The sequence below is a fragment of the Portunus trituberculatus genome, chromosome 35 (genome assembly GCF_017591435.1).
Source record: "Portunus trituberculatus isolate SZX2019 chromosome 35, ASM1759143v1, whole genome shotgun sequence".
In the NCBI taxonomy this organism is placed as follows: domain Eukaryota; kingdom Metazoa; phylum Arthropoda; class Malacostraca; order Decapoda; family Portunidae; genus Portunus; species Portunus trituberculatus.
Genome location: NC_059289.1, coordinates 20,829,384 through 20,857,133, shown reverse-complemented (window position 1 = coordinate 20,857,133; position 27,750 = coordinate 20,829,384). Strand labels below are relative to the sequence as shown.

Sequence of the window (27,750 nt, the reverse complement as noted above, 5' to 3'; positions counted from 1 at the left end):
AATGTTTAACTTCATAATTTTTACTTTCATTAAACATTTTACTGTACTATGATGCACTCTCACTTTGCTTACTCTCAATGCAAGTTCAAATCAGGGGTTATTCTTGTTATAATCGGTTCGCTTAACAAAGTTTCGCTTAACAAAGTGTTTTTTAGGAACGTAACCCCTTCGTTAAATGGGGGTTGCCTGTATATATATATATATATATATATATATATATATATATATATATATATATATATATATTACATACATACATACATACAGTAATACTCCGCTTAATGAACGTTTGTTTAACGAATTTCGGTTTAACGTACTATATAAAGTTAGACCAAAAATCCGCATAATGTACAACCACATCTGTTTTATCGAATTTTCTGGGTTTGAATTTGCCGGGTGAGGGACTGAACGCGGTAGTTTTGCTGTGATTGGCTGGCTCCCCGTCTCTGTCTCTAGCGCTCCTGGAGCTAGATCCAAGATTCTTTAACAATGTCAGAGCAACCTCTTGCAGCGAAATGGCTTCTATGAACGCTTGGAGGGACGATAACAAGGTTGCTTTCAGGTTGCTCTGAGGTTGCTGGGAACACCACCTCTGGAGGTGGTGTTACTGTCTTATGCATTTATGTTCACAAAACATTTCTATTAGTTTTTAACAAACCTTGCCCCCACCCCAAGAAAGGATTGTTTTGTAATACATAAAGTGAAATCTTACATGGAATACCAAAAAATAAAGCAGAGTTAAGATGAGCCACAGACAAAGCGGGAGACTCGTAGCGACTCAGCCGCTTCTTGTTCTTCTTGTGACCTTTTTGATTGCGTGCTACTTTCATCATGATGTTTATGTTTTCACTCCTCTCTTGCCTGTTATAATGGATATCATATCTTAGTATTCATATATGCTCATGCCATGAGGATAGCCTTGACTCCGTGGCACTGAGTGATAGTGAATTACTAATGAAATACCACGGTATTTCATTAATAATTCACTGTCACTCAGTGCCACAGAGTCAAGGTTATCCTCATGGCATGAGCATATATAAATACTAAGATATGATATCCATTATAGCAGGTAAGAGAGGAGTGGAAACAAATATCATGGGGAAAGACAACACGCAGGCTAAAAGGGTCACAAGAAGAAGCGGCTGAGTCACCACGAGTCTCCCGCTTCGTCTGTGGCTCATCTCATCTCTGCTTTATTTTTTGGTATTCCATGTAAGATTTCACTTTATGTATTACAAAACAATCCTTTCTTGGGGTCAAGGTTTGTAAAAAGATAATAGAAATGTTGTTTTGTGAACATAAATGGAGAATGTGAGAGAATTTGTACATAGCTCCTCTAACCTCCAATGACTCATATGACATCATAAAAGCAGTGGTAAACCGGTGGCCCAATATGCTGCCAAACGTATATATAATTTTTTTTGTTTTTAACCCATGTGGTATATTGGGGACCAGCCCAGAACGCATCCTCTCCTATTTCCATTATTTCCTATGGGAAAATTACGTCCGCTTAACGAATTTTTGCTCTACAAACAGCTTTGACACCCCCTACCCTGTTCGTTAAGCGGAGTATTACTGTCAACCCCCGTTTAATGAAGGGGTTATGTTCCTAAAAAACACTTCGTTAAGCGAAATTTCGTTAAGCGAACCGATTATAACAAGGTTAACCCCTGACTTGAACTTCCACTGAGAGTAAGCAAAGCGAGAGTGCATCGTAGTACGGTGAAAGGTTTAATGAAAGTAAAAATTATGAAGTTTAACATTTAGGCAGTTAAATTTAATTTAAGTCATTATAATGTACACTGATGTATGTATGTACGTAGCTTTATAATGTTGATGATCTTAAATTTATGAAGGGAGGGAGAGTGAAACGGGAAAGACACTAACCGCCAACCTGTGGAATGTAAACAAAGGGCGCATCACTGTACCGCATACAAAACTTATGTACCACATTTCCACAAGGCTTTCCATTTTATCCATTGTAGAGTCACGAGTTCAGGTGGTTCTTTTAGCTTGCAAGGAAGATACAGTCTCACCAGCCTTCTTAATAGTCTGCTGACTTGAAAATAGTAGAGACAGTAGATGGAGTCAAGATGGTGGCCAGCAATGCTATTGTTTTCTTGCCTCTCGCGTGTGTGTGAATAATATCCAGCTTCATTTCGAGAGTAAGAGACTTCCTGGTCTTCTTAGGAATGCTAGGCCACATTGCAAGGAGTTTTGGTGGGAAGTTGAGCGAGTGAAGACGAGCTGCTGCTGACGCAGTTATGGGAGTGAGTGGTGCGTGTTGTCCACGAGAGGCTTGATCTTGATCTTAATCTTGATTCTACAGGTGTCCCAGGATTTCTCCTGAGGCAGGCCTTAGTATTTGCGGCTGCTAGTGTATTCAAAAGCTTGTTGGCTCGCGTGATACGGCGGGGCTTTCAGACTTGGAAAAAAATTACCTGGATAAAACTTCGTTAAAGTGAGTTTGGTATTCGTTAAATGAGCAGATGGTAGTAAAATGAAACCTTCGTTGTAGCGAAATTTTGTTGTGTTGTCGTTAAACGGGGGTTGCCTGTACATATCTATCTATCAATCTATCTATTTACCTATCTATCTATCTATCTATCTATCTATCTATCTATCTATCTATCTATCTATCTATCTATCTATCTATATATATATATATATATATATATATATATATATATATATATATATATATATATATATATATATATATGATATATATATACAGTCATACCTCGCCGAACACGAAACTTGGGTATACACGAATCAGTAAAATATCCCATATTTCGTCGAGCACGACTTTGACTCGCGATTGCACGATTTGGTCTCCATTTGAATCTCCCGCTGGTCCTGGTGGATGCACTTGACCTCTCCTCCCGAGCATCTTGGACTCTTCGTAATTTGCTGAAAGTCATGGCAGATGCAACATCCCTCTTCACTGAAACAGATCCCATCCTGGAGAGGAGCATTAACTTCAAGAGGTGTGTTGAGGAGTTTCTTTTGCCGTACAAGGATACCTTATGCCATATGGAAGCATCTGCCAGTCAGAGGCCCATCACTTCATATTTCAAGCCCTCTCCAACTAGCAAATAAACTAAAGGTACTAGTACTATAATTAAATAAAATGTATGCTAGGTACTTCATTTATTGTTTTTTTTTTCAGCCTTTTTGGTAAACAAAATTTTTTTGCGGGAGGATCTTGGAACGTAACCCCCATTTTCCCATAGGGCCTATTATTCACCGAACATGAATCTCGCCGTACACAAAGGGCTCAGGAACGTAACTGTCGTGTTGGGCGAGGTATGACTATATATATATATATATATATATATATATATATATATATATATATATATATATATATATATATATATATATATATATATATATATATATATATATATATATATATATATATATATATATATATATATGAATATATTTACATCTACTTAATAAAATGCTATTAACTTGAGATTATAGCATCATTTCAATTAGCAAGATAAAAAAATTTATTATAAAAGTTTTGGTTAGAAACCATAGATTTTAATTTGACAAAAAATTGATGCTAGAGGAAAACGGTGTGTTCTGTCTGGCTCAAGACGATGGAAAGAATTGACGAAACAGTAAAAAAAAACAACGGAAATCGTTGAAGATGATGGAAAAGGTTCTAGTGTGACCCAGCCTTAAGTGCTGCCGCCTAGCAGGATCGAGGGATCGCTCGCGCGGTAGGTTTGAACATGCTTCGGGGCAGCTCCGCATAGTAGCGAATTCCGGATAGTGGTGATCAGGATACACGGGTGATTATTGTATTTATATTTAAGTCTACTATATGATCATTTTACAGTTGGATTTTTAGGAACCAATTGCGATCATATATCAAGGAATATGTACCTGTATTTGTTGACCATAAGGTTGAACTTAATGCATAATGATATGTAGCTTTTGCCTGCTCTTAGTGTGGATTGTTAGTAGTAGATACTAGTTTTGTAAAGTGAGCAAGGAATGTAAAAAATGTATGTTGTTTGTTTCTGGTGAGGTTGCTTATTTCACCAGTGCCAGACAAGCAGCCTTTGCTACTCATCATTCAGAAAGGGCTGGACACAAGATGCTTTCCTTATGTTTTATCAGTTTTTAATAGAGTGAGTGTATATTTACCTAGTTGTATTGTACAGGGTTCGAGTGGGGCTCATAGTGTCCTGTCTCCATTTATGCAATTTTTCTTTAAAGTTATGCATATTATGTGCTGTAACAACTACATCACTCAATCCATTCAACTTTTCCACCATTCTGTGTGGAAAACTGTGTTTTCCAATATCCTTCATACACTGCCTCATCCTGATCTTCTTTGCATGTCCTCTTGTCCTTCTAGCTTGTTATGCCATCAGCACCAGATCTTCCTTGTCTGTTTTTTCAATGCCATTTACTGTTTTATACATTGTTATTAGGTCTCCTCGTTCTCTTCTATCTTGTAAAGTTGGCAGTTCCAATTCCTTCAGCCTTTCTTCATATATTAGGCCCTTTAGTTCTAATACCATCTTTGTAGCTATCTTCTGGATCCATTCTAATCTTATATATCTTTTTTAGAGCTCGGTGACCACACCACTGCTGCATATTTCAGCTTTGGATGTATCATGCTTGTAGTAATTTTTTTCATCATATCTTTGTCCATGAATTGAAATGCCACTTTAATATTAGTCAACATTTTATATGATAATCCAAATATCTTACTTATTTGGTTTTTTGGGGTTCAGATTTTCCAGTATAATCACTCCCAGATCTTTTTCCTCTTTAGTTTTCATTATTTGTTCTTCTCCCATCATATAGTTCCATACTGGTCTTCTCTTATTCTTTCCTAGTTCCATTATGTGACATTTCTTGGCACTGAACTCTAATTTCCACTTCTTACTCCACTTGTAGATTTTGTTTATATCTTCCTGCAGCAGCAAACAGTCCTCTCGGGTTTGATTACTCTTAGTAATTTTGCATCATCAACAAACAAATTAATATATATGTCGTTTACATATACCTGGAACCTTAAGGGGGGCTAGCACTGACTATTTTGGTACTCCACTTGTTACTTTACCTCAAGATGAGTATGTATCTCTCATTACAGTTCTCATCTCTCTGTCCTTCAAATAATCCCTTATCCAATCTAACAAAGTTCCTTGTAGTCCTCCTATGCTCTCTAACTTCCAAAGTATTCTGACGTGAGGGACTTTATGAAAAGTCTTTTTTATGTTCAGGTATACTGTGTCCACCCATCCATCTCTGCTTTCCAGTCCCTTTATTACTCTTGAGTAGAAACTTAATAAGTTCGATTTAACTTGTTCTTCTTCCAGATATTTAACCCATTTTTCTTTGATAACTATTCCACGTAACTTCCTCACCACACTTGTAAGTGACACTGGTCTGTAATTTAATGGCTCAGTTGATTTTCCTCCTTTGAATATTGGGAATATGTTGGCTTTCATCCATTCTAGGTGTACTCTCCCTTCTTTTAATGAACTTATAATCATTTCCCAAATTGGATCTAACAGCTGCTCTACATTCTTTTAGTGCCCAGCTTGATACACCATCCTGCCCCATTGCTTTACTGACATCCAAATTATCTAGTAATCTTCCAATATCTTCTTTGTGCTCTATGATTTCCTGCAATCCATGGCTATGCAATGTCCTATTTGGTTCTGCAAATTTTTTTTCTTCAATGAACACAGTTTTGAAGCTCTCATTCATTACAGGGGATCCTCGCAATTGGATGGGGTTAGGGCGGTTTTTCATCGGTCGAATCAGCGTTAATTTGAATCGTGAAGCAATTTTTCCCATAGGATACTTAAGAATTAGGGGGATAGGGACCAACCTCTAGCCTAGACACCCCAAAACATCACTATAACCTTTAAAAAACCCTAACCTAGACTAAATCAGTACTTGATTTATTCTAATTTTTTTTTTTTTTATTAAACACATTAGGGTGCTGTACAGTACATTTTTGGAAATAAAAACACTTGCATGATGCAGTGGTCTCGCGGTACTTGTCCCTGTTCTTCCAAATTATTGATACTGTTGATCTAGGGACACCCATTTGCAGTGCAACGACACTGTGAACTACACCTGCCTCATACTTTCTTATAAGCTAAAGCTTATCTTTGAAAGGCAGGAAGTTGTGCTTCTTAGGGCTGGGGAACGCCGGCTGGGGCGAGTGATGCAGATTAAGCGACGCACAAGCCACAAGGCTGCCACTCTAAATTTTAATTTCTTCCTACCACTCACGCACATTTCCTCCTACTTTCACCTACCACTCGTGCACATTTTCCCCTATTTTCACCTACGCCAATCCCAAAATTCCTTTTCCTACATGCATATATTATTGTGTGAAAATAAATGTATTTATACTTTTTGCAGTTTTATTCTATTACTACAAAAAATATAAAAGAAACTTTCTGGTACCGAAAAATTTACTTTTGTTTGGTATATTATCATGTCAGACTGGACGATGTATGCGGGAACAAGTGATTGACTCTCGTCCTAATGGAGCACCTCGCCACATTGTACCATACTCCCACATGTTGCATCAGATATATATATATATATATATATATATATATATATATATATATATATATATATATATATATATATATATATATATATATATATATATATATATATATATATATATATATATATATATATATATATATATATATATATATATATATATATATATATATATATATATATATATATATATATATATATATATATATATATATATATATATATATATATATATATATATATATATATATATATATATATATATATATATATATATATATATATATATATATATATATAATCCATATTTCATAAACTGTAATGGGTGTCCAGACAAATATTTAGTGTTTGAAAAGAAAACAAAAAAACATTCCCCACATATTGTCAATAAAATCTCTAGTTTCCCTTGCAAATTGCTATTTTCCCCATAGGCATCCCCTACCCCGTACATTAGGCTAAAATCACCTACTGTAGGGAATTTCCCCTATGAGTGGCAGCCTTGGCACAGGGTAGTGTCGGTTTACACTGCCGCCTTGGGGGCTGGCGGTGGATTTCACAGGGTGGGTGGCGCGCGAGATATGAATGTCGAATTGGCGAGTCAGTCGGTCGAACCTTGAGGATTGGGTATTAATTAACTGAGTTCGAATTGGCGATAATTCAAACTGCGAACCGTCAAATCACGAGGATCCCCTGCATTTCACTCATTTCCTTTGCTGTTTGGTATGTCTTACCTCCTTTAATTATTTTTTGTAATGTTTTCTTATTTTTCATCTTACCACTTATAAATTTGTAGAAAAGCTTGGCTTCATATTCTCTTTTTTGCACCACATCTTTCTCAAACTTTCCTTCTTTCTCTCTCCTTATTCTAATATATTAATTTCTCGTATCCTTATACTGCTGCCTGTTATTTTCATTTCTCTGCTTTTCGAGTTTGTTCCAAGCTTTATCTTTTGCCTTTTTAGCTTCTATACATCTGGCATTGTACCAAGCAAGTATATTTTTCTTTACTCTATAGATAGGTATGTATTTCTTCACTCCTTCATTATATGTCTGTAGGAATATTTCATATTTCCCCTGTATTGCCCTTTCATTTATAAAGTTCCTCCATTCAATATCAGCAAAAAATTTTCTTAACTTTTCAAAATCTGCTCTTGCATAATTTAATCACTCTTTTTTGTAGTCATCTCTGTATCTTATCCCATTCTCTTCCTGCATTTCCAGCTCTAATATTACATGATCACTTCTTCCCTTTGGAGTAAGGTATTGTGTGCTGGGAGGGGGCTCTGGCTTCTTTGTGAATACTTGGTCAAGCAGCAATGGTTCTTCATCCCCCCCTGTACTGTGTTGACTCTTCCACCCACTGATCCATTGTATTTACCATAGTCAACTGTAACACCTCGCTCCATCGTCCAGCATTACCCATTATTTCCATCTTTATTCAGTTTACTCTTTTACAGTTAAAATCTCCTACTAATAGTATTCCTCCATCTCTTCTTATCATATTATCTAAGCACTTAATCACCTCTGTTTGTATATCCTTATGTTGCTCAGTTCTCCATGTATTTGTCTTAGGTGCTTCATTACTACCTCTGAAAATTTTACTTTTTCCTCTTTCTGTTCATGTTTGCATGCATTTCATAATTCCTCCAATTTGCTTTCACCCATTCCATTTTCTACTTTATCCTGCCCATCCTGTATTTTTTTCTGAAGTCTCCTTAAGGAGTCTTCATAGTCACAATGTGTAGCTTGTAGTATATCGTTTTGTTTCTTTATCTCCTACATCTCCTCCTCCATCTCTTGATTTATTTCTCTTACTTTCTCTCACATTCCTCTATTTTCAGTTTTAGTTCACTGTTTTCTTTTATCAATTTGTCTTGTTTTTCCATCATACTAGACATCACCGTCATGTATCTTACCTCCCTTTCCATGTTTATCTACCTCCTCATATTACCTTTTTCCTCTCTAAATCCAGAAAAATTCTTGTCCGTATTATCATCACACAGTATCTTCAAGCCAACAGGTGTTTCGATAAACCTCTGGTTTTGAAAACATGGTGTTTGTTTTGGTCCCGTACGTTTGGCTGTGCCACCTAACTCCTCTTCTCTCTTCATTTTTCCGTTTGATATGATATCCAAATCGTATTTGTTTTGGAGACAGGAGGACCCTATGGCACCCAACCCCCATGAACATATGTCCAGGTCAGGCTCCAACGCCTGTTGAAGTGTTTCCCCTGGGAGCTGTTTTCGCACGTCTTGTCGGCATGGTGGCACTCGTGTGTGTGTGTGTGTGTGTGTGTGTGTGTGTGTGTGTGTGTGTGTGAGAGAGAGAGAGAGAGAGAGAGAGAGAGAGAGAGAGAGAGAGAGAGAGAGAGAGAGAGAGAGAGAGAGAGAGAGAGAGAGAGAATCCTGCTGTACTTGACCGTCTGCTTCATTTTCAGTGCAGGAATAATTCTGACACGCTATACAGTTGAGCTGTCATTGTTTGCGGTAATCCTGACATATGGGCTGTTGTCAGGACTAGGAATTTCCTTAGCATATGCTACTCCCCTGTCTTGTGGAATGCAGGTAATGTTGTCACTGCTTTGTTTTGTGTATGATAAGTAACACCTATGCTTCTTGATGTCACATGCTTGTCACAAAGTTTTTGCATGAACTATATTTCTAATCTGTATGCAGTGTTTGCTTCTTGAGTGAAATGGATTTTATCTGCATATGATTATCCTGCAAAGGGCAGTGTACCTCTGGTTGGAGTATTGTTGGTAACTAGTAATCAGTAGCAGCATCTGGGTTGTGCCTTTTGTCATTCCTTCCATGGAAGTGGAATTCTGTTTCTCAAGTTGCTTCCTTGTGGTATTTTCCTCCGCATACTGCAATAACAGGTTTCTTCAGTTATCTTTTCTGACAGTGTCTTCTTTTGAGGTGACTGCAGAGTACTAACACCACTGTTTCCTTATACAGTAATCCCCCTTCATATCATGGTTCACCTAATGTGGCCTCATCATATCGTGGATTTTTATAAGTGCAGTAAAAGTCTGTTAATCAGAGAAACAGGAATGGGTTGGATTATTGCTTTTGTCGATTGTCAAAATGTATCCCTGAAAATGCCACTGTGCAAGGACCTCCATATAAGTTTTGATAATTTTGCATTTCATGCATCTGACAATTTTCTCAATGCTACTTATGTTGTTCTGGTGAGACATGTAGTGAATTCATTGATGTTCTATTTAATTTCCTTTGGTAACTGATAGTTTACAAGTTAAGACTTTTTAATTTATGTCTGTGAGAAATTGTGGTTTTTGAGTGAGGGAGCATTGAATTGCAGGAGAGGTCAGGAATCAATAAAATCACTTAGCACTTTGAAAGCACATAAATTACACCTTTGGTAACATCAGTGGCAGTGGCAGTGGCTGCCACGAGCGTTGTTATTGTTGACAAGTAGCGTTGCCAATAATCCGTATTTTTTATTTTTTTTTTATTTATGTAGGCTTTTTATTGTCATATTTTTTTGTGTATAACTTGGTTAAGGTTAGGTTGGGTCACAATTCACTATATGTTGGTGAATCAGAAAATTAACCATAGCTTGTTATGCAGATATTACAGTCAAGTCCAAACATTCAAACATAGACACAGCCTCTAAACTCTTACAAACTTTCCTTAATCACTTCAACACGAGGATGTGTATTTTGCGTCCTCAGTGCTCGTGACATATTCGAGGACACACATACTGCATTATGGCTGCATTAGGTTTGAATAATGTGATTTTTTTTCCCTTATTCTGTATGAGATCTTTCATAATATAGGTCATATATGATATAATAGCTGACTTGACTTTCATCATTATTACAAAGGAGTTTGATTCGTTTATACCAGGATAAGTACTGATGTACCCTGCTGGCAGTAATTTTGTTTTATTTATTTATTTTCTTATGATACCAATAGATAAGTTTACCATAGATATGAGAGTGTTCTGTTATTTGTCATCTTCAGAAATGGCCAAGAGCAGGTAAACTATAATTTTTTTTCTCTAAAATTTGTTTGGATTTATTTCATAATGTACATACCTAGTATGAAAAAATTGCTATTACCATTGTTATCTCCATAGAGGAGAGAGAGAGAGAGAGAGAGAGAGAGAGAGAGAGAGAGAGAGAGAGAGAGAGAGAGAGAGAGAGAGAGAGAGAGAGAGAGAGAGAGAGAGAGAGAGAGAGAGAGAGACACCACCTCCCAGCCTGGATATGGTGTCAGAAGCCATTTTCTATTGCCTGGAATTAAGAGGTTAGTTAACAGAGTTCAAGCCTTTTGCACCACAAATAGACTTAACATAGCTCCTAACAAATCAACAAACAGTCTTCTCACTAATGGTAATCACCAACACCAATGTATTCCACCACTCACAATAAGCATTGATGCAACTCATCACACTCATGAACCTAAAATCCTGGATGTAACATGCAATACTTCCATGTCATTCAAACACATTTATTTAGAGGAATTCATTATTACGCTGTGATGCTTTTCATTATGAACTTAGTAGGGCAGGAGAGTGTTGGTAGCAGCATTTTTTTTTTTTTTTTTTTTTTTTATGTAAGAGGGAACACTGCCAAAGGCAACAAAATGTTAGAAAAGAAAAAAAGGGCACCACTGAAACTGCAGGTTCCCTAAGAGGTCAAAAAAGTCATCCAAAAGCAAGGGACAAATGTCTCGACACCTCTCAAAAGAAATTAAGTTGTAGGAAGATGGAAATACAGAAGCAGGGAGGGAGTTCCAGAGTTTACCAGTGAAAGGTTTAAATGATTTAGAGTACTGGTTAACTCTTGTATTAGAGGGTTGGACAGAATAGGGATGAGAAAAAGAAGAAAACTTTGTGCAGCAAGGCCACAGGAGGAGGGAAGGCATGCAGTTAGCAAGATCAGTAGAGGAGTTACCATGAAAATAGTGATAAAAGATAAAAAGAGATGCAACATTATGGTGGTAAGAAAGAGACTGAAGACAGTCAGGCAGATGAGGGGAGTTGATGAGACAAAAATCTTTTGATTCTACCCAATCTAATAAAGCTGTATGAATGGAACACCCCCAAACATGCGAAGAGTACTCCATACAAGGATGAATAAGGCCCTTGTACAGAGTTAACAGTTGGAGGGGCAAGAAAAACTAGCGGAGATGCCGCAGAACGCCTAACTTCATAGAAACTGTTTTAGCAAAAGATGAGATGTGAAGTTTCCAGTTAAGATTATGAGTAAAGGACAGACCGAGGATATTCAGTGTGGAAGAGGGAGACAGTTGAGTGTCATTGAAGAAGAGGGATAATTGTCTGGAAGGTTGTGTCGAGTTGATAGATGGAGAAATTGAGTTTTGAGGCATTGAAAACTACTAAGTTTTCTCTGCCCCAATCAGAAATCTTAGAAAGATCAGAAGTCAGGTGTTCTGTGGCGTCCCTGCGTGATCTGTTGACTTCCTGAAGGATTGGTCGTCTCTGAAAGGACGTGGAAAGATGTAGGGTGGTATCATCAGCGTAGGAGTGGATAGGGCAAGAAGTTTGGTTAAGATCATTAATGAATAATAGAAAGAGAGTGGGTGACAGGACAGAACCCTGAGGAACACCACTGTTAATAGATTTAGGAGAAGAACAGTGGCCGTCTACCACAGCAGCAATAGAACGGTCGGAAAGGAAACTTGAGATAAAGTTGCAGAGAGAAGGATAGAAACTGTAGGAGGACAGTTTGGAAATCAAAGCTTTGTGCCAGACTCTATCAAAAGCTTTTGATATGTCTAACGCGACAGCAAAAGTTTCACCGAAATCTCTAAAAGAGGATGACCAAGACTCAGTAAGGAACGCCAGAAGATCACCAGTAGAGCGACCTTGACGGAAGCCATACTGGCGATCAGATAGAAGATTGTGAAGTGACAGATGTTTAAGAATCTTCCTATTCAGGATAGATTAAAAACTTTAGACAAGCAAGAGATTAAAGCTATAGGATGGTAGTTTGAGGGATTAGAACGGTCACCCTTTTTAGGAACAGGCTGAATGTAGGCAAACTTCCAGCAAGAAGGAAAGGTAGAAGTCGATAGACATAATTGAAAGAGTTTGGCCAAGCAGGGTGCAAGCATTGAAGCACAGTTTTTGAGAACAATAGGAGGGACCCCATCAGGACCATATGTCTTCCGAGGGTTTAAGCCAGCGAGGGCATGGAAAATATCATTACGAAGAACTTTAATCGTAGGCATGAAATAGTCAGAGTGACGAGGACAGGGAGAAACAAGCCCAGAATCATCCAAGGTCGAGTTTTTACCAAAGGTTTGGGAGAAGAGTTCAGCTTTAGAGACAGATGAGATGGCAGTGGTGCCATCAGGATGAAATAAAGGAGGGAAAGATGAAGAAGTAAAATTGTTGGAGATGTTTTTGGCTGGATGCCAGAATTCTCTAGGGGAGTTGGAGTTTGAAAGCTTCTGACATTTTCTATTTATGAAAGAGTGTTTGGTAAGTTTAAAAACAGACTTGGTATGATTCCGGCTAGAAATATAAAGTGCGTGAGATTCAGGAGATGGAAGGCTCAAGTACCTTTTGTGGGCAACCTCTCTATCATGTATAGCATGAGAACAGGCTGTGTTAAACCAAGGATTAGAAAGTTTAGGTTGAGGAAAAAAATAAGTGTATGCCTCCATGCCAGACACTATCACATCTGTTATGCGTTCAGCACAAAGAGATGGGTCTCTGATACGGAAACAGTAATCATTTCAGGGAAAATCAGCATAATACCTCCTCAGGTCCCCCCAACTGGCAGAGGCAAAATGCCAGTGGCACCTCTATTTTGGGGGATCCTGAGAAGGAATTGGAGAAATAGGACAAGATACAGAAATGAGATTGTGATCGGAGGAGTTGAACGGAGAAGATAGGGTAACAACATAAGCAGAAGGATTAGAAGTAAGGAAAAAATCAAGAATGCTGGGCATATCTCCAAGACGGTCAGGAATATGAGCAGGGTGTTGCACCAGTTGCTCTAGATCATGGAGGATAGCAAATTTGAAGGCTAATTCACCAGGATGGTCAGTGAAAGGAGAAGAAAGCCAAAGCTGGTGGTGAACATTGAAATTTTCAAGGATGGAGATCTCTGTGAAAGACAGAATGTGCTTCAGTTTGGAAGTTAAATAGTCAAAGAATTTACTATAGTCAGAGGAGTTAGGAGAGAGAGATAGACAGGACAGACAAATTTAGTTAGTGAATGGCTATTGAGTCTAAGCCAGATCGTGGAAAACTCGGAAGATTCAAGAGTGTGGGCACAAGAGCAAGTTAGGTCATTGTGCATATAGATGCAACATCCAGCTTTGTAGTGAAAATGAGAATAGAGAAAGTAGGAGAGAACAGAGAAGGGGCTACTGTCAGTTGTCTCAGCCAGTGAGGAAAAGATGAGGTTTAGTAGAGGAGAGGTGGTGTTCCACAGATTGAAAATTAGATCTAAGACTGCAAATATTGCAGAAGTTAATGTAGAAAAAATTGTAGGAGGTGTCAAGACATTTTCAAGAGAGGAGTCTGACTTGGGGACATTTCTGGTTCCCTCCCCAGAAAGGGACTCCAAGGTTGGGTTTGGAGTCGCCATTTTGAATTTTGAGTTTTAAGTCAAGGGTGTGTGTGTGTGTGTGTGTGTTGTAAGTGCTTGTAGTTTTATGAGAAGAAGCAGAGTTGTCTTTAGGGAGTAAGCTGTGACCCCCCTTGAGTTGTGAGACACAAAGGGAAATGTTCAGCAAGATCACAACTAGCTTTAATGGAAGGTTCACAGCATCCCCTGAACTAGTGCTATTAGACCTCGCTGGGAGTAAGTTATTGTTTCGGTAGGTGTCTTCTACCTCCTCCAAACTTCCACCCCTTGTGGTTAGAGTGCTTCTACTGCCTGGTTTCAATTTCCACATAGGTATAATTGTGGCCATAAATAATTTTTTTCACCCCACCTTAAAAAATTTGGACTGATGGGAAATTTATATCATCAGTGTTTGGATTAACAGACTTTTATTGTATTCAATGTAAATTGATATCAGTTCCTTTCCAACTGTTCTATCGCTGCTCTGGTAGACGGCCATTGTTCTCCTAAATCTAATAAGTGGTGTTCCTCAAGGTTCAGTACTGTCACCCACTCTCTTTCTGTTATTTATTAATGATTTTAACCCAACTTCTTGCCCTATCCAATCCTATGCTGATGAGACCACCTTACATCTTTCCGCATCCTTTCAGAGACGTCCAACCCTTCAGAAAGTCAACAGATAATGCAGGGGCGCCACTGAACGCCTGACTTCTCTAAGATTTTTGATTAGGGCAGAGAAAACTTAGTAGTGTTTAAAGCCCTAAAAACTCAGTACCTCCATCTATCAACTCAACACAACCTTCCAGATAACTATCCCCTCTTCTTCAGTGACACTCAACTGTCTTTCTCTTCTACACTGAATATTCTCGGTCTGTCCTTTACTCATAATTTAAATTGGAAACTTCATATCTCATCTCTTGCTAAAACAGTGCCTATGAAGTTACGCATTCTGAGGTATCTCCACCAGTTTCTCGCCCTTCCAACTGCTAACTCTGTACAAGGGCCTTATCTATCCTTGTATGGAGCACTCTTTGTACATTTCAGGGTGGGTTCCACTCACACAGTTTTATTAGGCAGGATGGAATCAAAAGCTTTTCATCTGATCAACTCCCCTCCTCTGACTGATAGTCTTTAACCTCTTTCTCACCTCCAAAATGTTGCATCTCTTACTATCTTTTATCACTATTTTCATGCTAAGTGCTCTACTGATCTTGCTAACTGCATGCCTCCCCACCTCCTGTCTCCTCACTGCACAAGACTTTCTTCTTCCTCTCACCCCTATTCTCTCCAATCAGTACTCTAAATCATTCATACCTTTCACTGGTAAACTCTGGAACTCCTTGCCTACTTCTGTATTTCCATCTTCCTATGACTTGATTTCTTTTAAGAGGGAAGTTTGAAGATATTTGTCCCAGACATTTGGCTAGATATATTTTAATCTTTAAGGGAACTGGCATTCCAAGTGGGTTTTTTTTGTAATCTTTTGTTTCCCTTGGCCAGCTTCCCCTCTTGCAGAGAGAGAAAAAAAGAAGAAGATGCTTACAATAATGGAGGTGAAACTGCTTCACATACTGAAGGAATGTTTAAAAGTGTTTAAGAAGGTTTATAAGATTTTGTAGAGACTTATGAAAGCTTTAACATATAAAAGAACATTGCAATACTTTGATGAATCACTTGAACCAATATTGTTTCTTCACTGATTTTCATTTATCGTGTGTTGTTCTGGAATGTAATACCCGTGATAGATAAGGGGTTACTGTAGATCTGCTTGTTTCATTTTTGTGTTTCACATGTAGCAATGGCAACCTTTACTTGAAATGGATTTCCTCTACATTTGATTAACTAGCAAAGGGGAGCCTATTGCTGATTTGAGGCATCTATTAATTGGGCATCACTTGCAATATCTGGGTTGTGCCTTTAGTCATTCCTTTTATGGAGTTGGGCTTTTTTTGTTTCTACAGTTGCTTCCATGTGATATTTTCCACCATATATTGCAATGACAGGTTTTCTCAAAGGGTTTCTTCAGAGGTATATCTTCTGACTGTGCCTTCTTTTTTTGGGTAACAGTGGCATGGTATCAACACCACTATTTCCATATAGGTTTGCTTGTTTAACTTGTTTCATTCTTTTGTTCCACATGCATCAATTACAGCCTTGTGTCTTTTGGTGATGTCATACTTTGGATAATAGGTGTGCTTTATATTTGTGCTCTAAACTTTTATAATATAAGTATTATGTATAATTCACTGTTGAGGAAAAAGATATGGCTGTATAGTATGTGGCTAGGTCAGTGGTGCACATCTGCCACATGGGGCAGCACAATACTGCCTCAGTCAGAACACTGCCACCTAGCCACCACATTATGATACTCATCACAGACAGACCTACTTTTAAATTTGGCTTTTCATTTTTTTTTTTTTTTTTTTAGCTAGATTTTAATAAGTTGAATTTGTTAATTTTTAGCTGTTTTCATGTCATTGTCCTGGACTTAGAGTTTTGGCAGGTTGTGACTGTCTCTGTCTCTCCCCAGTGGTTCCCAAGACACAAGGGTCTGGTGAATGGCCTGATAGTTGCTGGCTTTGGTCTGGGTGCACTTGGCTCTACCACCCTCCAGACCATGTATCTCAATCCTGAAAACAAGCCTCCTCAGAATGATGGGTGAGATGGAGTGGGATGGGCTCTTTATTTTGTCGGTGATGTTACACAAAGATGTTTCTGGGGATGCTATACATGCCACTCATTATGTCTTTCTACTACCACAATTCCATCACTATTTTATTTATCAATGAGCATCTTACAGAATCAAGAACAAATGGTTATGCAGATAGGAATTGAGAGGGATGAGGTAGAGATAATGATAGTTTAAGCTAGTGTGGTAAATGTGCAGGCATACAGTATTTCTCTCCTGCCACTCCTCAACAAACAGAAAAAAAACAATTTGTTATTAATGAAACATTGACACATATAGCCAATGTCCCTCTGGTAATACTTTGTCATCTCTTATTTTGATTTAAGGACCGTTTTGATTAATTTAGGCATGGAGTCTATCAACCTTGTTAAGTTATTTGTTTCGTTTTCACCTCTCAACTATGTTGATTTCTTGGATGAGACATGGAACAGATGATAGGTTGCAGGTGAAAAGTTGGTTTTTCATTGATGTTTTGTTCATTTAGTCCCTAGTTGTATTTACCTAGTTGTATATTACAGGATTTGAGCAGGGCTCATAGTAACTTGTCTCCATATCTACATTTATCCAACTTTCCTTAAACTTTTGCACACTCAATCCATTTCAAATGTCCACCTTCCTATGTGGAAAACTGAATTTCTTAATGTTCTTCAGACACCGACTTTTCATGATCTTCATGGTATGTCCTCTTGTTTGTTTATCTCCATCCTCTGTCAGTGTTACCAGGTCTTTTCTATCTATCTTTTCCATATGGTTTATTAACTTATCATTATTAGATTTCCTCTTTCCTGTCTATCCTTCAAAGTTGGTAGTTCCATCTCATTCAGTCTTTCTTCATAGGGAAGATCCTTTATTTCTGGTACCATCTTTTTTAGTAGTCCTTTGGATTGTTTCTAGTTTTTTGCTGTCTCTTTGCCTATATGGTGACTAGAAAACTGCTACATATCCTAGTCGAGGTCTTATTATAGTGGTTATGAATTTTTTTTATCCTACTCTTATTCATGTAATTGAGTGCCATCCTGATGTTAGTTAGTGTCTTGTATATCAAAGCAATAGTCCATTTATGTGTCTTTCTGGAGTCAGGGTGTCTTGTATAATCATTCCCAGGCCTTTCTTTTCACTCCTTTTCACTATAATCTCTTTTCCCATTGTATATTCCCACATAGGTCTTCCATTACTTTTACCCATTTCCATTACATGACATTTCTTGGTGTGTGTGTGTGTGTATTTATCTAGTTGTATTTACCTAGTTTATTGTACAAGGTTCGAGTGGGGCTCATAGTGTCCTGTCTCCATATCTCCATTTATCTAGTTTTTCTTTAAGGTTATGCACACTATGTGGTGTGACAATTCCATTATCCAATGCATTCCATTTTTCCACTGTTCTGTGTGGAAAACTGTATTGTCCAATATCCTTCACACACTGCCTCATCCTGATCTTCTTTTCATGTCCTCTTGTCCTTCCATCTTCTGTCAACAGCACCAGGTTTTCTTTGTCTATCTTTTCAATATAATTTACTATCTTATGCTTTGCTATTAGGTCCCCGCGTTCTCTTCTATCTTGTAAAGTTAGCAGTCCCATTTCCTTCAGTCGTTCTTCATATGTGAGGTCCTTTAATTCCAGCACCATCTTTGTAGCAATCTTCTGTATCCTTTCCAATTTTCTTATATCCTTCTTAGAGCTTGGAGACCATACCACTGCTGCATATTCCAGCCTTGGGCATATCATGCTTGTAATGATTTTTTTTCATTATATCTTTATCCATGTAATGAAATGCCACTCTTATGTTAGTCAACATCTTATATGATAGTCCAAATATCTTCCTTATGTGTTTATCAGGGCTCAGATTTTCTTGTATGACCACTCCAAGATCTTTTTCGTCTTTAGTCTTCATTATTTGCTCTTCTCCCATCAAATAGTTCCACACTGGTCTTCTCTTACTCTTTCCTAGTTCCATTATGTGGCATTTCTTGGCATTGAACTCCAATTTCCACTTCTTGCTCCATTCATAGATCTTGTTGTTTAAATCTTCCTGCAACAGCAGGATGGTTTTGATGACTCTTAGCAACTTTGCATTATCAGCAAATTAATTTATATAACTGTTTATCCCAATGTGAATGTCGTTTACATAAACTTGAAACATAATGGGGGCAAACACTGACCCTTGTGGCACTCCACTAGTTACTTTACCCCAAGATGAGTATGTATCTCTAATCACAGTTCTCATTTCTCTATCCTTCAAATAATCTCTTGTCCATTCGAGCAAGGTTCCATGCAGTCCTCCTATGTACTCTAGTTTCCAAAGAAGTCTTCCGTGAGGGACTTTATTGAAAGCCTTTTTGATATCCAGGTATACTGTGTCTACCCATCCATCTCTCTTTTCAAGTCCTGCAATAAAATAACTCGAGTAGAAGCTTAACAAGTTTAATACACATGACTGCCCTGTCCTGAACCCAAATTGTCTGTTCGATATGACTTGCTCCTCTTCTTAAAATTTAACCCATTTTTCTTTGATAATCCTTGGCAATCCAATGTCCTATTAGGTTCTGTGAAATCATCTGCAGTGAATACTGTTTTGAAGCTGTCATTCATTATTTCACACATTTCTTTCTCTGTTTGGTATGTCTTCTCTTCTTTAATTATTTTTTCAATTGTTTCTTTATTCTTTGTTTTGCCATTTATAAACTAGTAGAAAAGTTTGGGTTCATCTTTGCTTTTATCCACTATGTGGATATGTGTGTAATTCACCACCACGGTTGCCTGCTGGTCACCCAACCAGTCTTCCCTATTACCGAGCGAGCTCAGAGCTCATAGACTGATCTTTGGGTAAGACTGAGATCACGACACACTCCACACACCGGGAAAGCGAGGCCACAACCCCTCGAGTTACATCCCGTACCTATTTACTGCTAGGTGAACAGGGGCTACACATTAAGAGGCTTGCCCATTTGCCTCTCCGCGCCGGGACTCGAACCCAGCCCTCTCGATTGTGAGTCGAGCGTGCTAACCACTACACTACACGGTGTGTGTGTGTAATTCACCACCATGGTCTCCTGCTGGTCACCCAGCCAGTCTTTCCAGTTGCGGAACGAGCTCGGAGCTCATAGACTGATCTTTGGGTAAGACTGAGATCACAACACACTCCACACACCGGGAAAGCGAGGCCACAACCCCTCGAGTTACATCCCATACCTATTTACTGCTAGGTGAACAGGGGCTAAACATTAAGAGGCCTGCCCATTTGCCTCGCTGCTTTCCAGGACTTGAACCCGAACCCACTCGATTGTGAGTCGAGCGTGCTAACCACTACACTATGCGGTGTGTGTGTGTCTGTTTATGTATTTACCTAGTTGTATTACCTAGTTGTAGTTTTACAGGGCCTGGGCCTTATGCTCGTGTGGCCCCGTCTCCATATCTACACTTATCCAATTTCTCTTTAAAACTATGCACACTCATTGCTGACACCACTTCCTCACTCAAACTGTTCCAAGTCTCAACACATCTTTGCGGGAAACTATATTTTTTAACATCTCTCAGACATCTTCCCTTCCTCATTTTCTTACTATGCGATCTTGTGCTTCTAATGTCATATTCTTTCAGGATTAGTTTCTCATTATTCACTTGATCCATTCTGTTAATCAATTTATAAACTTGTGTCAGATCCCCTCTCTCTCTTCTTTGTTCCAGGGTTGGTAGATCCATAGCTTTTAGTCTCTCCTCATATGTCATCCCTTTAAATTCTGGAACCATTCTTGTAGCCATTTTTTGTAGTCTCTCCAATTTCCTTATGCGTTTCTTTTTATTGGGGGTCTACACAACTCCTGCATATTCCAATCTAGGTCTTATTTTAGTACTTATCAATTTCTTCATCATTTCTTTCCTCATATAGTGAAATGCTAATCCAATATTCCTTAGCAAATTATATGTCTCTGTGAAAATTCTATCAATATGGCTTACCGGTTGATTGTTTTCTTCCATCGTCACTCCCAAGTCCTTTTCCTTCTTTACTTTTTTCTAGTTCTACTCCATCTCCCATCTTATAGATTCCTACTGGTCGTCTTTCACTTTTTCCCATTTCCATGACATGGCTTTTGTCCACATTGAATTCCATCTCCCATTTTTTACTCCATTTCCAGATCTTGTTTAAGTCTTCTTGCAGTATTTCACAATCCTCTTTTTGTTTTATGACTCTGCACAGTTTCGCATTGTCCGCAAACAGATTCATGTAGCTATTCACTCCCTCTGGCATGTCGTTTATATATACGAGAAAACGTATTGGCCAATACTGACCCCTGTGGCACTCCGCTGTCTACTGTTCTCCACTTTTACTTCATATCTTTAACTACCGTCCTTATTTCTCTCCCCGTCCTGTAATTTTCCATCCATCTCAATGTGCTTCCTTTTAAGCCATCCTTCTCCTCTAACTTCCATAGTAATCTTTCATGTGGCACTTTATCAAATGCCTTTTTTAAATCTAAATAAATACAGTCAATCCATCCCTCTCTCTCATGTACTTTATCAACTATTCTAGAGTAGAAACTCAATAAATTTGTTACACACGACCGACCTTTTCTAAAACCAAATTGGCTATTTGATAATAATTTGTTGTCTTCAAGAAACTCAGTCCATTGTTTCTTTATTACTCTTTCACACATCTTGGATATTACACTAGTTAGTGATACCGGTCTGTAATTTAAAGGTTCTTCCTTCCTTCCGCTCTTATATATGGGAACTGCCTCAGCTCTTTTCCATTCTATTGGTACTGTTCCATTTTCTATTGAGCATTTTATGATGTTGTATATAGGACTTGCTAGTTCTTCTCTACATTCTGTTAATATTGTACCTGAGACTTCATCCGGTACCATTGCCTTCTCCTCATCTAATTCCGTCATCAACTCTTATTTCATGCTTGGTTACTTTAATCTCTTTCATATGGACAGTCTCTCTATTACTCTGTGGTCTTTCAAATTTGGATTCCTTAGTAAAGACTTCCTGAAATTTACTATTTAACAGTTCTGCAATACTTTTTGGGTCTTCCACCATCCCGTTCTCTCCTTTTAACCTTTCTATTGTTTCTTTTTGCCTTATTTTTCCATTTATGAATCTGTAGAACAATTTTGGTTGTTCCTTACATTTTTCGACAATGTCCTTTTCATAGTTCCTTTCTTCTTCCTTTCTCACCTTAGCATATTCATTTCTTGCTGTTGTGAAGCTTTCCTTATTTTCTGGATTTCTGTTTCTCCTCTACCTTTTCCATGCTCCATCTCTTTTCTCCTTTGCCCTAGCACACCTTGCATTAAACCAATCTTTCTTTCCTTCTTCTTTAGGTCTATATTTTGGGACATATTCCCTGACTCCTGTTTTGTATATTTCCAAAAATAAGTTATAACTTCTCTTGCACCGTCTCTGAGTTTTCCATCTCCTCCCAGTTTACGTTTTTAAAATAGTTCTTGAGGTTCTCAATATCAGCCTTTCTGTAATTTAATTGGTCTCCTTTGTATGATTCGTCTCTATCTTCCTTTCCCTCTTCTATATCCATTTCTAATATTACATGGTCACTCTTTCCCAATGGGTATTTATATCTTATATCATTGTTCATTTGTATACCCCTTGTAAAAACTAGGTCCAATCTCGCCGGCTCATCATTTCCTCTGAATCTTGTGTTTTCCTTTACTCTTTGGACCATCATATTATCTATCATTAGGTTCAAGAATCTATCTCCCCAGGCTTCTTCCCCCATACCACTTTCATAATTTTCCCAGTCCACCTCCTTACAGTTGAAATCTCCTACTAATATTACTTTTCTCCTTTCTTTAATGATTCTTGTAAGACTCCTTATTGTGTCATCTATCATGTCTTTATATTCTTGATTGGTCCATGAATTTGTTTTTGGTGGCACATATGTTCCAATGATTGTTAACTCCTATTTATTAATATGTATCTTAATATACAGTATTTCTGATTTTCCTTCCCCAAACTCCACTTGATTTACCACCATCTCTTTCCTTAACATCATCATGACTCCTCCTCTTTTACCCACTCTGTCTTTCCTCCATATTTATACCTTTGATCTATGTCTATTTTTATTGCCTCATTTAACTTAGTTTCCACCAGGCATACAATATCTGGTTCTTCTTTCTTTATGTAATCTCTTTATTCTAATTTACTTGATAAAACCCCATCTATGTTCGTATACATAATTTTTAATCTCTTGTTCTTATCATTTTTAGTTAAACTTGCTCCACTTTTTTTCTCTTCCTTCTCTTTTATATACCATTTCCTTATCCTGTCTCCTGTGTGTGTATTTACCTATTTGTATTTACTTATTTGTGTATTACAGGGCCCGAACTAAGCTCTCTGTGTCCTGTCTCCGTGTCCACTGTCATATCTCTCTTTCATCTGATTGACACACACTGCATCAACGACATCACTACTCAGTTTATTCCACTTATCAATACTACGATGCGGGAAACTGTACTTTCTTACGTCATTTAGACAGATGTCCTTTATTAGTTTTTTTTCCATGTCCTCGGAGGTAATTACTTGTGGTCACCTTTATCAATTCTCTGTCCAGTATGTCAATCTTGTTCACCAATGTATACATAGTTATCATGTCTCCCCTTGTTCTTCTCTCTTCTAATGTGGTCAGCCCCAGTTCCCTCAGTTTTTCCTCATAGTCTAACTCCTGAGTCCTGGTACCATCCTTGTTGCCAGCCTCTGTACCCTTTCCACCTTCTTCACATTTTTCTTCATATGGTGACCAGACACAAGCTGCATATTCTAACTGGGGTCTTATTAAGGTACATAATATCTTCATCATTCCTTCATCTAGGTAGTGGAATGCAAGACCAATATTTTGAAGCATGTTATATGTTTTCCCAAATATCTTGTTAATGTGTTTCTCCGGTGACAAAGTGTTTTGCATGGTTACTCCTAAGTCTTTCTCCTCATTGGTCTCTTTAATTTTCTCATCACCCAGCCTGTAATCCCTGTTTGGTCTGTATCTACTTCTTCCCATTTTCATAACATGGCTCTTGTCTATATTAAATTCCATCTGCCACTCTTTACTCCACTCATATATTTTATCAAGATCTTCCTGTAACTTGTTACAATCTTCCACATTCTTTACTCTCCTCATAATTTTAGTATCGTCTGCAAACATGTTCATGTAACTGTCAATTCCTACTGGCATATCATTAACATAAATCAAAAACATGATGGGACCAAGCACTGACCCTTGTGGAACTCCACTGGTTACCTTCTTCCACTCGGACTTCCTTCCTCTCACCACTGTTCTCATTTCTCTTCCCACTAAGTAATTTTCCATCCATTTTGCTAGTTTATCATTTACTCCTCCAATCTTCTTTAGTTTCCACATCAGTCTATTGTGTGGTACTTTATCAAAGGCCTTTCTCAAGTCCAGGTAGATAGCATCCACCCATCCCTCTCTATGTTGTAGTATGTCAGTCACTCTTGAATAAAAACATAATAAATTGGATACACACGATCTTCCTTTTCTGAAACCAAACTGTCTTTCACTCAGAATGTTTTCACTTTCTAGATACTCACTCCACTTAGCTTTAATTACTTCTTCACATACCTTGCACAATATACTAGTCAACGATACTGGTCTATAATTTAGCGGTTCCATTCTACTACCATTCTTATATATAGGCACAATGTCAGCTCTTTTCCACTCTTTCGGGACTATTCCTGTTCGTATGGAGGTTTCCACAATATCAAATATGGGTTCAACAATTGATCCTTACATTCTTTTAGCAACCTCCCAGATATGCCATCAGGCCCCATTGATTTATTAATATCCAAATTGCTTATAATTTTCCTTACATCTTCCTTAGTAACCATGATGTCCTGCATTTGCTTTATTTCCGTAGGCCTTTCTCCTATAAAATGCTCCTCCTTTGTAAACACTTTGCAAAAGTTGTCGTTCAAAATTTCAGCTATATCTCTAGCATCCTCATATACTTCTTCCCATTTTTACCTTTTCTATTGCCTCCCTTATATTTAGTTTTCCATTTATGAATTTGTAAAACATTTTGGGTCACTATCACAGTTTTCCACCACCCTCTGTTCATATTCCTTTGTGCTGTTCTCCTTACTTCAACATATCTATTCCTTGCTGCTTTGTAAACTTCTCTTGATAATACATCACTGTTTTTCTTAAGTTTCTTCCATGCCTTTTCTTTGTTCTTTTTTGCTTCTTCACAATTTCTATTAAACCACTGTTTATTATTTAAAGTTCTCTTTCTATGATATGGCACAAACTTTTTCACAGCAGAGTTATATAAATCCATAAATTTATCGTATTTCAATTGCATATCCCTTTCCTGGTATACCACGGACCAGTCAACTTCATTAAAGAAGTCCCTTGTATGGTTATAATTTGCCCTAATATAATTTAATTTTTCCTCCCTGCGTTCCACAATCTTATTCGTGCTTAATTTTGTATCCAGCTCAAAGCTTAGGACATCATGATCGCTTTTCCCCAAGGGACATTCATGTTCAATTTCCTCTTTTAGAGAGAGATGCCCCTGGTAAATACCAAATCCAACCTTGCTGGAACATCTTGTCCCCTGCACCTTGTTGGTGAACTCACCCACTGTGTCATCAAGTTATTTGTTGCTACATTTAACAATTCCTCTCCCCACTCACCACCGTTCACCACTTCGTAGTTCTCCCACACTATTTCTTTACAATTAAAGTCCCCCGACTATCATCACTCTATCCTTTCTGATGAGTTCTTGCTTCATTCTGTCTAGAGTATTTCTCATCACCATTTGATACTGTTCATATTCCCAAGCACTGGTTCTGGGTGGTATGTATACTGTTATAATATTAATGTCCCTCTTACCATCTGTTATAAGGATACTTATCACTTCCTCATTTCTCTTACTATAGTTCACCTCCTTCACTATCAGTGTGTGTGTGTGTGTGTAATTCACTGTTTGATCTGCTGCAGTCTCTGACGAAACAGCCAGACGTTACCCTACGGAACGAGCTCAGAGGTCATTGTTTCTGATCTTCGGATAGGCCTGAGACCAGGCACACACCACACACCGGGACAACAAGATCACAACTCCTCGATTTACATCCCGTACCTACTCACTGCTAGGTGAACAGGGGCTACACGTGAAAGGAGACACCCAAATATCTCCCCGGCAAATCGAACTCGTCATCTGGCTTGTGAAGCCAGCTAACCACTGAGCTACCGGTGTGTGTGTGTGTGTGTGTGTGTGTGTGTGTGTGTTTATCTAGTTGTATATTACAGGGTCTGAGTGGGTGTCATTGACCTCTCTACATATCTACATTTATCCAACTTTTCCTTAAATTTGTGCACACTTTCTGCTGTTACAGTCTCTTCACTCAATTCATTCCGGATGTCCACCATCCTATGTGGAAAATTGAATTTCTTAATGTTCCTCAAACACTGACTTTTTATGATCTTCGTGGAATGTCCTCGTGTTTGTCTAACTCCATTACATCCCCCTTCAGTGATAACAGGGCTTGTCTATCTATCTTTTCCATAGAGTTTACTAACTCAACCTCACTGGGAGTAAGTTATCGTGTAGGTAGGTGTCTACTACCTTTTCCATTAATGTGTATGAGTTACCATCTTTATTTTGAATTTCTAGTGAAGGGTGCATGTAGTTAGATGCATGTAGTTTTGTGTGAAGGAAGAGAGTTGTCTTTGATTGCCCCATTGAGTTGTGAGAAAAAAGGAAATGTTCAATGAGGTCACAACTGGATTTAATGATGGGTTTGCAGCACCCCCTGAATGGATGCTATTAGTTAGACCTTGCTGGGAGTTGATTATCATTTCGACAGGTGTCAACTGCATCCTCTCACATGCTTCACTGTCTCATCCACTTCCATGTCACATATTTGACATGTTTTGCTGTGGGGACTCAGATCCTCTGTAGTTCCTTACATTCACATCCATTCACTGTCCCTAGATAGGAAGAAAAGATCACTCAGGCTGCCATCATATCACATCTCATACATCAGGGCCTCTTTTTTCCTTGTACCATTCCAGAGTACTCTTCTGTTCCATCTCATTCTTCCATTTAGACTTGTCTTGGTCTTAGTTTTAAGCTTACCGTAAGTGAAATATGACCTGTGTTAGGTTAAAATGCAGCTTACCTTAATCTTGATGTGTTAAAACAAACTTGAGCCTCAGTTTTTGTCCAGTCCTCAATTTAGAGTTGATAGTGCAATTTTTTTACATTTTTTATGATATAAAATAAAATGTCAGATTTTGTAAGAATGTGAATGTATAAATTTGTGTATATGTACAAGGAAATTCCATTAAGCCCAAGGTGTGTGTATTTTGTCTGTGTTTATGGCATTGAGCCCAACTGGTCTACTCCTCCCACTAACCAGTGCTTCATTTTCCATAAGGCTAAAAAGGCCAATACAGCAAACGTAGCTGGACCAATGGCAAGACTTTCTTTCCTCGTACATTCAGTGTTATAAGGAAACATGTAGCCTGAAGGGCTTCATTTATTTGCTGACAAAAAAGCTGTATGGGGGTCTGTTATAAACAAGCTAACAGAGACATGCCAAAAACAAGACATAGGAAGGGCCAATGTAATAATTATTGGAAAGCTGCAGTCCCCATTGGCAAAATAACACTGTATTTAATACTTTAATTATGAGTGTCAGCACATCACTTCTTCCTGTGTGGCTCTCCAAGCTCTCTCCACCTCTCCCACCAAGTGTGTCACAAATAATACTCTTGCAGGTATAGTCTATTAGATTCAATAGTTCAGAGTCACTCAGTTCATCTAGAGCATCTTTACGAGACTGAAAAATCTTGAGTAGGCGGGTTTGGGTTGTCTTGATTTTGATCTTGATAAGTAAGTGTAACTCAACATTAAGTCACTTGTGGATGGGTTTCAAACCTTA

At 38.1% G+C, this 27,750-nt stretch overlaps 1 protein-coding gene across 12 annotated transcripts in view; it reads left to right on the top strand.

The window, feature by feature from the left end:
- The window catches only part of LOC123513306 (oxalate:formate antiporter-like), a 97,578-nt gene that overhangs the window by 17,499 nt on the left and 52,329 nt on the right, over positions 1-27,750 (top strand). For 9 of the 12 annotated variants that reach the window (XM_045270408.1, XM_045270411.1, XM_045270406.1 and 6 more), the window contains exons 4-5: positions 9,005-9,131; positions 16,668-16,795. The exons of 1 other annotated variant lie outside the window; for it this stretch is intronic. In XM_045270408.1, coding sequence (XP_045126343.1) covers positions 9,005-9,131; positions 16,668-16,795 — 255 coding nt within the window. The remainder of the gene's footprint in view (positions 1-9,004; positions 9,132-16,667; positions 16,796-27,750) is intronic. 2 more of the 12 variants (XM_045270405.1, XM_045270413.1) reach the window with 1 other exon arrangement.